General features: G+C 24.4%; 1 protein-coding gene across 1 annotated transcript in view; it reads right to left on the minus strand.

Moving 5' to 3' along the window:
• Positions 1 to 12,500, minus strand: part of dync2h1 (dynein cytoplasmic 2 heavy chain 1) — a 437,107-nt gene that overhangs the window by 76,706 nt on the left and 347,901 nt on the right. Inside the window, exons 79-80 of the mRNA XM_061925863.1 lie at positions 11,086 to 11,217; positions 6,028 to 6,100 (exon numbers count right to left, since the gene is read on the minus strand). Coding sequence (XP_061781847.1) covers positions 6,028 to 6,100; positions 11,086 to 11,217 — 205 coding nt within the window. The remainder of the gene's footprint in view (positions 1 to 6,027; positions 6,101 to 11,085; positions 11,218 to 12,500) is intronic.

Below are 12,500 nucleotides of genomic sequence, written 5' to 3' on the forward strand. Positions count from 1 at the left end.
CAATATATAAATAATAAATGTCAGTGTTTATCTGTAAATAACAATATATCAATAAGAAATGTCAGTGTTTATCTGTAAATAACAATATATATATAATAAATGTCAGTGTTTATCTGTAAATAACAATATATAAATAATAAATGTCAGTGTTTATCTGTAAATAACAATATATATAATAAATGTCAGTGTTTATCTGAAAATAACAATATATAAATAATGTCAGTATGTATCTGTAAATAACAATATATAAATATAAATGTCAGTATTTATCTGTAATGAACAATATATATAATAAATGTCAGTGTTTATCTGAAAATAACAATATATAAATAATAAATGTCAGTATGTATCTGTAAATAACAATATATAAATAATAAATGTCAGTGTTTATCTGTAAATAACAATATATAAATAATAAATGTCAGTGTGTATCTGTAAATAACAATATATAAATAATAAATGTCAGTGTTTATCTGTAAATAACAATATATAAATAAAAAATGTCAGTGTGTATCTGTAAATAACAATATATAAATAATAAATGTCAGTGTTTATCTGTAAACAATATATAAATAATAAATGTCAGTGTTTGTCTGTAAATAACAATATATCAATAAGAAATGTCAGTGTTTATCTGAAAATAACAATATATAAATAATACATGTCAGTATGTATCTGTAAATAACAATATATAAATAATAAATGTCAGTGTTTATCTGTAAATAACAATATATAAATAATAAATGTCAGTGTTTATCTGTAAATAACAATATATAATAATAAATGTCAGTGTTTATCTGTAATTAATATATAAATGATAAATGTCAGTGTTTATCTGTAAAAAACAATATATATATAATAAATGTCAGTATTTATCTGTAAATAACAATATATAAATAATAAATGTCAGTGTTTATCTGTAAATAACAATATATAAATAAGAAATGTCAGTGTTTATCCGTAAATAACAATATATATATAATAAATGTCAGTGTTTATCTGAAAATAACAATATATAAATAATAAATGTCAGTATGTATCTGTAAATAACAATATATAAATAATACATGTCAGTGTTTATCTGTAAATAACAATATATAAATAAGAAATGTCAGTGTTTATCTGTAAATAATAATATATAATAATAAATGTCAGTGTATACCTGTAAATAACAATATATAAATAACAAATGTCAGTGTGTATCTGTAAATAACAATATATAAATAATAAATGTCAGTGTTTATCTGTAAATAACAATATATAAATAAAAAATGTCAGTGTGTATCTGTAAATAACAATATATAAATAATAAATGTCAGTGTTTATCTGTAAACAATATATAAATAATAAATGTCAGTGTTTGTCTGTATAAAAAACATATATAAATAATAAATGTCAGTGTTTATCTGTAAATAACAATATATAAATAATAAATGTCAGTGTTTATCTGTAAATAACAATATATAAATAATAAATGTCAGTAATTATCTGTAAATAACAACATATAAATAATAATTGTCAGCGTTTGTCTGTAAAAAACCATATATAAATAATAAATGTCAGTGTTTATTTGGAAATAACAATATATAAATAATAAATGTCAGTGTTTATCTGTAAATAACATATATAAATAATAAATGCCAATGTTTATCTGTAAACAACAATATATAAATAATAAATGTCAGTGTTTATCTGTAAAAAACAATATATAAACAACAAATGTCAGTATGCATTTGTAAATAACAATATATAAATAATAATTGTCAGTGTTTGTCTGTAAAAAACCACATATAAATAATAAATGTCAGTGTTTATCTGTAAATAACAATATATAAATAATAAATGTCAGTGTTTATCTGTAAATAACATATATAAATAATAAATGTCAGTGTTTATCTGTAAACAACAATATATAAATAATAAATGTCAGTGTTTATCTGTAAATAACAATGTATAAATAATAAATGTCAGTAATTATCTGTAAATAACAATAAATAAATAATAATTGTCAGCGTTTGTCTGTAAAAAAACATATATAAATAATAAATGTCAGTGTTTATCTATAAATAACAATATATAAATAATAAATGTCAGTGTTTATCTGTAAATAACATATATAAATAATAAATGTCAGTGTTTATCTGTAAACAACAACATATAAATAATAAATGTCAGTGTTTATCTGTAAAAACAATATATAAATAATAAATGTCAGTATGTATCTGTAAATAACAATATATAAACAATAAATGTCAGTGTTTATCTGTAAATAGCAATTATATAAATAATAAATGTCAGTGTTTATCTGTAAATAACAATTATATGAATAATAAATGTCAGTGTTTATCTGTAAATAACAATTTTATAAATAATAAATGTCAGTGTTTATCTGTAAATAACAATATATAAATAATAAATGTCAGTGTTTATCTGTAAATAACAATATATAATAATACATGTCAGTGTTTGTCTGTAAAAAACATATATACATAATAAATGTCAGTGTTTATCTGTAAATAACAATATATAAATAGGAAATGTCAGTGTTTATCTGTAAATAACAATATATAATAATAAATGTCAGTGTATATCTGTAAATAACAATATATAAATAATAAATGTCAGTGTGTATCTGTAAATAACAATATATAAATAATAAATGTCAGTGTTTATCTGCAAATAACAATATATAAATAAAAAATGTCAGTGTGTATCTGTAAATAACAATATATATATATAATAAATGTCAGTGTTTATCTGTAAATAACAATATATAAATAAGCAATGTCAGTGTTTATCTGTAAATAACAATATATATATAATAAATGTCAGTGTGTATCTGTAAATAACAATATATATATAATAAATGTCAGTGTTTATCTGTAAATAACAATATATAAATAAGCAATGTCAGTGTTTATCTGTAAATAACAATATATATATATATATATATATAATAAATGTCAGTGTTTATCTGTAAATAACAATATATAATAATAAATGTCAGTGTGTATCTGTAAATAACAATATATAAATAATAAATGTCAGTGTTTATCTGTAAATAACAATATATAATAATAAATGTCAGTGTATATCTGTAAATAACAATGTATAAATAATAAATGTCAGTGTGTATCTGTAAATAACAATATATAAATAATAAATGTCAGTGTTTATCTGTAAACAACAATATATAAATAATAATTGTCAGCGTTTGTCTGTAGAAAACCATATATAAATAATAAATGTCAGTATTTATCTGGAAATAACAATATATAAATAATAAATGTCAGTGTTTATCTGTAAATAACATATATAAATAATAAATGTCAATGTTTATCTGTAAACAACAATATATAAATAATAAATATCAGTGTTTATCTGTAAAAAACAACAATATATAAATAACAAATGTCAGTATGTATTTGTAAATAACAATATACAAATAATAATTGTCAGTGTTTGTCTGTAAAAAACATATATAAATAATACATTTCAGTGTTTATCTGTAAATAACAATATATAAATAATAAATGTCAGTGTTTATCTGTAAATAAAATATATAAATAATAAATGTCAGTGTTTATCTGTAAACAACAATATACTAATAATAAATGTCAGTGTTTATCTGTAAAAACAATATATAAATAATAAATGTCAGTGTGTATCTGTAAATAACAATACATAAACATTAAATGTCACTGTTTATCTGTAAATAACAATATATAAATAATAAATGTCAGTGTTTATCTGTAAATAACAATTATATGAATAATAAATGTCAGTGTTTATCTGTAAATAACAATATATAAATAAGAAATGTCAGTATGTATCTGTAAATAACAATATATAAATAATAAATGTCAGTGTTTATCTGTAAATAATATATAAATAAGAAATGTCAGTGTATATCTGTAAATAACATATATAAATAATAAATGTCAATGTTTATCTGTAAACAACAATATATAAATAATAAATGTCAGTGTTTATCTGTAAAAAACAATATATAAATAACAAATGTCCTGTATGTATTTGTAAATAACATATATAAATAATACATGTCAGTGTTTATCTGTAAACAACAATATATAAATAATAAATGTCAGTGTTTATCTGTAAAAACAATAAATAAATAATAAATGTCAGTATGTATCTGTAAATAACAATATATAAACAATAAATGTCAGTGTTTATCTGTAAACAACAATTATATGAATAATAAATGTCAGTGTTTATCTGTAAATAAAAATATATAAATAATAAATGTCAGTGTTTATCTGTAAATAACAATATATAAATAATAAATGTCAGTGTTTATTAATAGCACTATTGATAATGAATAATAACAATAATTTACCTCTATTATCAACAATACAATTGTTAAAATGCATCAATACATATATGTAATAATAACTAGAGATACAAAAGACAGCAGATAAATGGAGGGGAAGAAAGAGAAGCCAGCTATATTAACCTTGTAGATTGTTATAGTAACAATAGGTTAAGCTTTGTCAGTGTGCCATGGGTTAGCCAGTTTACCCTAGGGCAACAACAGACGGGCAGAAAGGCGGGACGCCCCGCTCAAGGGGCCCAGAGACTCCCTGCAACCGGACGGGGAGACCGCCCCCGCCCCACCAGCAACCGGGACCCCACGAGCCCACCCCCCGGAGATTTTGATTTAATCGTGCATAGCGTTGCCATGGTAACCTGAAATATTCCCAACTTAAAATAAATTCATAGCTGGAAAGTACACCTTTCCGACGGTATAACATATGTGGGGGTTCGTTGTCCGGTTCGTCTCGTAGTGGACGTAAGAGTTTAGGATAGAAAAACTTAGAATTATAGTAACGTTGGAAGTATGAGCAATAATATTATGGGCTGCTTGCATTGCAGCAGGCCCATAATAAATGTCAGTGTAAAACTGTAAATAACAAAATCTTGGAATATTGACAAATAAGGAAGCAACACCACACAAAAGTTTGTAACACAAAAATATTTCGTCAAAGTCGCACGCTGTGTCAGTTTGAAGTGAACGCACTTTACTCACCACCGCGATCGACCAACCGTCCTCCTGGCGATACATTCATCCACAGGCCGATATCAATCCACTCAAAGTGAAAAATTGTTTACTGCAAACTGGACCATCGAACATTACACCTTCTCACTGGGCCTATTCATTTATATAATAAATCATACATCACACGCACGCACGCACGCATGTGTATTGTAATCAACAGAAAGATATTGTCTTGACCCGAGAGCTACAAAGCGAAGAGGAAGCAGGACCAGACTCCCCTCCAGGCGACCTTTTGTTTGAACTGTTTTACGACCTTTTCTTTGAACTGCTCTGTCACCAAAGGCGATGGCTGTTTACGACCCCCATCCCTTAGAAACAGCTGTTGCCATGCAAACAGGGAACGTCCAAATAAAAGAGGAGGCGTACAATCTTTCGTCAGAGCGTGGTGACACTGTACAAGTTTCTCATCATTGAGTCAAATGTAATTCTGTCTCTGTTTAATTCCTTGCTTCTTGTCTTGTTTAATAGATGTCATCAGTGTTTGAACCTGACACACATAACATGCTAATTGATTGTATTGATGCATATATTTGATATATTATGTAAAAGGTATGTTCTCTGCACATGAATGCCATATATTAAATATTATTTCCATTATGTATGCTCTTTACAAGAAGATGATATAACTGTTGACAAAAGATTTCCCTGGTTTAATTTGTGCTAACATAAATGCTAATTAAAATGCATTTTTGCACATCTTAAATTCCACAAATTACATTTAGTACCGATAAATATCAAAAAGGGTATTGTCCTGATAAAACCATAACAATAAACATTCCTACATGTCAATATCATATTTTGTTTTATGTTTTGGTGTCCCCACTGGATCATCAAGATGGATCCAATTGATCCTGTTCAGGGTCGACCGGGGTGAGCCTGTGGGCAAGACCCGGGGCCACACCCTGGACAGGGTGAGCCAGGGAGAAGGCGATATTAAAAACACTCACCCAAGGCCCGCGAGGCGAAGGCTGTCATGGCGCTCTGAAGTCGATCCGGTCTGACCGCCTGGACCAGCAACAGCTGAAAGGGACAAAATGGTAGGAAAGTGATCAATAATGCATCAGTTGTAATATTTCAATACGGATTTAGATCGAGTGATATCGCGATACAAAGTTTGTCAATGGAATGTTTTTATTCATCACATTCTCAGGGCATTCAATGGATGGCTACCATTGAATACGACCATTTTGGCACCGACCCGTTCTACCTTGCACCCATAGCATTTACTTATATGTCCCAATCCAAACAACCTTCCCTAGTCATGGCCCCCCCAAAAAAATGCAACCGACACAAAGTCAACAGAACACAACTTGCTCACTGAACTTTGCGGATGTTATAAAATGTGTCCACGCACTATAAAATATTCAAATAGTTATTCAAATCCATCGCAATGCATGATGGGAAAAACGTGATACACTCTCTCCGCCTGCGATGAGGTGGCGACTTAGCCAGGGTGTACCCCGCCTACCGCCCGAATGCAGCCGAGATAGGCTCCAGAATTCCCGCCACCCCGAAAGGGACAAACGGTAGAAAATGGATGGATGGACATACTGATTGATTACACAACTTTAATGAGGTCGTCACAGAAGCAAACTTTCATATACACCTATTAAACAATTATATTCATTATATATCCATTATATTAATATAACATGTACACATCTATTTATTAATATTTAATATATATATATATATATATATATATATATATATATATATATATATATATATATATATATATATATATATATATATATATATATATATATTTTATTTTTTTATTTATTTTTTTATTTTTTTATTTGACATGCAGTCGACTTTCGGCCACTAGACAATTTTTTTTAGCCCAACTCAAAAAGTTTGGACCCCCGGCTCTAGGTAATGTTGCAATTTTCAATGCCAACAAAGAAATTGACTCGAAAAATCCTCCAAAGTAAAGCAAAGCTCCATTTTTCTTTCCCAAAAATGTGCTAGCTTGATGCTAATATACTGGTTTTGCTATTGATTAGCATTAGCGATTTTACATGGCGATTTAAACACCTTTAAATACGTTGATCAAATCCACAACTAAATTGCACGTTACAATCAAACAGCTGGTGCGTAATAAGTCAATACTTACAGTACAAACACTTTTTAGGGCACAACAAAAACACCATAGACTGTACACTACTGCATCTTATGTCTTATTTCTGATAATAAAACAAGATATAACAACTAGATCATAAACGGCTCATTTTCAAATGTTATAGCAAAAAAAAATGTGATTTTATTATAAAAAACAATTAATTCGATTTCAATCGATTCCTTATTCCCCGTATCTGTTCAAATGTGAACAGTACGACTTAGACGTTATCAGTTCAAGCTCATAGACTTAGACCGGTCAGATCTAGTCTGATACAGACTAGAAATCCAAACCGGAAAGTCCAGTTGGGATCAATTGAATGCCCTGAAATGTATTGTAGTACAACATTAAAAATATCTATCGTATCGTTTTGATATCATTCCCTATTGATGATATCGTCATTTTCATGTCTGGGTTATTTACTCTACTGCAGCATTTTATTATTTCTTTAATTAAATCATGAAACAATTAAATTGATAAATAATTAGATGATTAATAAATCAAACAATTAGTTAAATAAATATGAATTAAAAAAAAAAATAATTAAATGTACTAAATATGCATTACATAATATACTATAAAAAATTAATTGCAGATTTCATAATAAAAAAACAAAAATAATGATATTGAAGTAGTTGTTTTAGATGTATTTATTTTAGGGCTGTCAAAAATAACGATAATTATAAACGCAGATTATGATTAATTAATCAAACAATTAGTTAAATAAATATTGATTTAAAAAAGTAATAATTAAATGTACTAAATATTTATTAAATAATATAATATTAAAAATTAATTGCACATTTATAAATAATAAAAAAATAATTAATGATATTGAAGTAGTTGTTTTAGATGTATTTATTTTAGGGCTGTTAAAAATAACGATAATTATAAACGCAGATTATGATTAATTAATCAAACAATTAGTTAAATAAATATTGATCAAAAAAAGTAATAATTAAATGTACTAAATATTTATTAAATAATATAATATTAAAAATAATTGCACATTTATAAATAATAAAAAAATAATTAATGATATTGAAGTAGTTGTTTTAGATGTATTTATTTTAGGGCTGTCAAAAATAACGATCATTATAAACGCAGATTATGATTAATGAATCAAACAATTAGTTAAATAAATATTGATTAAAAAAGTAATAATTAAATGTACTAAATATGTATTGAATAATATAATATAAAAAATTAATTGCACATTTATAAATAATAAAAAAAATAATGATATTGAAGTAGTTGTTTTAGATGTATTTATTTTAGGGCTGTCAAAAATAACAATAATTATATACACAGATTATAATTAATTAATCAAACAATTAGTTAAATAAATATTGATTAAAAAAAGTAATAATTAAATGTACTAAATATGTATTAAATAATATAATATAAAATATTACATGCACATTTATAAATAATAATAAAAATAATTAATGATATTGAAGTAGTTGTTTTAGATGTATTTATTTTAGGGCTGTCAAAAATAACGATCATTATAAATGCAGATTATGATTAATGAATCAAACAATTAGTTAAATAAATATTGATTAAAAAAAGTAATAATTAAATGTACTAAATATGTATTAAATAATACAATATAAAAAAATAATTGCAGATTTCATAATAAAATAAAATAATTAATGATATTGAAGTAGTTGTTTTAGATGTATTTATTTTAGGGCTGTCAAAAATAACGATAACTATAAACGCAGATTATGATTAATTAATCAAACAATTAGTTAAATAAATATTGATTAAAAAAAGTAATAATTAAATGTACTAAATAGGTATTAAATAATATAATATAAAAAAATAATTGCAGATTTCATAATAAAATAAAATAATTAATGATATTGAAGTAGTTGTTTTAGATGTATTTATTTTAGGGCTGTCAAAAATAACGATAATTATAAACGCAGATTATGATTAATGAATCAAACAATTTGTTAAATAAATATTGATTAAAAAAGTAATAATTAAATGTACTAAATATGTATTAAATAATATAATATAAAAAATTAATTGCACATTTAATAAATAATAAAAAAATAATTAATGATATTGAAGTAGTTGTTTTAGATGCATTTATTTTAGGGCTGTCAAAAATAACGATCATTATAAACGCAGATTATGATTAATGAATCAAACAATTAGTTAAATAAATATTAAAATAATACATTTAAAAAAGTAATAATTAAATGTACTAAATATGTATTAAATAATACAATATTAAAAATAAATTGCACGTTTAATAAATTGCACGTTTAATAATAATAAAAAAAATAATTAATGATATTGAAGTAGTTGTTTTAGATGTATTTATTTTAGGGCTGTCAAAAATAACGATAATTATAAACGCAGATTATGATTAATTAATCAAACAATTAGTTAAATAAATATTGATTTAAAAAAGTAATAATTAAATGTACTAAATATGTATTAAATAATATAATATAAAAAATTAATTGCACATTTATATTTAAAAAAAAAAATGATATTGAAGTAGTTGTTTTAGATGTATTTATTTTAGGGCTGTCAAAAATAACGATCATTATAAACGCAGATTATGATTAATGAATCAAACAATTAGTTAAATAAATATTAAAATAATACATTTAAAAAAGTAATAATTAAATGTACTAAATATGTATTAAATAATATAATATTAAAAATAAATTGCACATTTATAAATAATAAAAAAAATAATGATATTGAAGTAGTTGTTTTAGATGTATTTATTTTAGGGCTGTCAAAAATAACGATAATTATAAACGCAGATCATGATTAATTAATCAAACAATTAGTTAAATAAATATTGATTAAAAAAAGTAATAATTAAATGTACTAAATATGTATTAAATAATATAATATAAAAAATTAATTGCACATTTTTAAATAATAAAAAAATAATTAATGATATTGAAGTAGTTGTTTTAGATGTATTTATTTTAGGGCTGTCAAAAATAACGATAATTATAAACGCAGATTATAATTAATTAATCAAACAATTAGTTAAATAAATATTGATTTAAACAAGTAATAATTAAATGTACTAAATATGTATTAAATAATATAATATAAAAAATTAATTGCACATTTATAAATAATAAAAAAAATAATTAATGATATTGAAGTAGTTGTTTTAGATGTATTTATTTTAGGGCTGTCAAAAATAACGATCATTATAAACGCAGATTATGATTAATGAATCAAACAATTAGTTAAATAAATATTAAAATAATACATTTAAAAAAGTAATAATTAAATGTACTAAATATGTATTAAATAATATAATATTAAAAATAAATTGCACATTTAATAATAATAAAAACATAATTAATGATATTGAAGTAGTTGTTTTAGATGTATTTATTTTAGGGCTGTTAAAAATAACGATAATTATAAACGTAGATTAATCGCTTAATTTATTTTGACAGTTCATGCTCCTTTGCCTTAAACCTGCAGATGATTATACCTGAAAGTTATTATAAGTTCACTAATAAAGCTAATGAATACAAAGATGACACATTTCACTTTAAATCAAACTTGTGAACAAATAAATAATGTGCATTCATGTAAAACGTATTGAAAATGTTCTTGGAGAATATTCTATGACAGTAAAATTGTGTCCAAATATTGGTGACGTTCAAGTGATGATTAATCTAATTTCAAAAGAATATCATTTCTGTATTAAAAGTGAAACATATTCATTTGACAGCACTATTTTATTTGAGTCTGGGCGAAGAAGATGGATGGATCATCCTTCAGCAAATATGAGTAATTACACACATAGTAGCAGAGGGTGTGTATGTACGCCTCAACAAATGTGTCATTTTGAAAAGAACCTTGCGTGTGACTGGCAGCTGACCTGCTGAAAGGCGGTCACTTTCCTGGCGACGGTGGAGGGAACTTCCTGCTCGCAGTGAGAGCTGCGGGCGAAGGGCTGCCAAAGGTCTGAGTCGTCCAACGCCAGCGTCTGATAGAGGGCCGGGAATGTCGCCTGGGAGAGATCATAGATGGACGGGCCGAGGAGTTAACAAGCGCTGAGGACACGTCACGAGGTGAGTTCAAGTCTTGAGACGGACAAAAGACATTTCAGAAGTATCTCAACATGCCAACTCAACTGGTGCCTCTAATCAGCGTCGCCCAATGAAATGAATTGAAATCTATTTAATATGTGCTTGGCCCCCACAAAATAATAACAATTTTATAACATGTCACTTTTAAAAAGAGGTAGATCATAAATATGAAATGAAACACAACAAAGCTCGTTTATTAGACTTCGTCTTCATTAGCCAAACTGCTTTGTGTTTTGTATTGATATCAAAAAGTAAACATGTTGTGGATTTGTTCATTTCACAAAGTTACTTTGAAAATCATTCATGTGACACATCACTTTGTTCATGTTTTATTGTGTATAATTAATTCCGATACGACATATTTCTGCTCAAACTCTTAATGGATATGTCCCAATACAGCATCTACATGTACATAACTTAAAAAAATACTTCTCTCTGTTAAAATGTAAAAATAGAGATAAAGGCATCATGTAATGTGAAAAAGCTGACATATATATATGTATATATATATATATATATATATATATATAGATATATATATATATATATATATATATATATATACATTCATATGTGTGTGTACATATGTATATACATCTATATGTATATATATATATATTCATATATATGTGTTTATATATATATATATATATATATATATATATATAAACACATATATATGAATATATATATATATACATATAGATGTATATACATATGTACACACACATATGAATGTATATATATATATATATATATACATATCTATCTATCTATCTATCTATCTATATATATATATATATATATATATACATATATATCTATCTATATATGTATATATATATATATATATATATATATATATATATGTATATATATATACATATATATATATATATATATATATATATATACATATAGATATATACATATATATATATACATATATATACATATATATATATATACATATATATATATATATATATATATATATACATATATAGTTATATATGTATATATATACATATATATATATGTATACATGCATATATATTTATACATGTATATATACATATATATACGTATATATATGTATATATACATGTATACATATATATATATATACGTATATATATACATGTATATATATATACATATATATATACGTATATATATACATGTATATATATATACATATATA

Source organism: Nerophis lumbriciformis, linkage group LG30 (assembly GCF_033978685.3).
Source record: "Nerophis lumbriciformis linkage group LG30, RoL_Nlum_v2.1, whole genome shotgun sequence".
NCBI lineage: Eukaryota > Metazoa > Chordata > Actinopteri > Syngnathiformes > Syngnathidae > Nerophis > Nerophis lumbriciformis.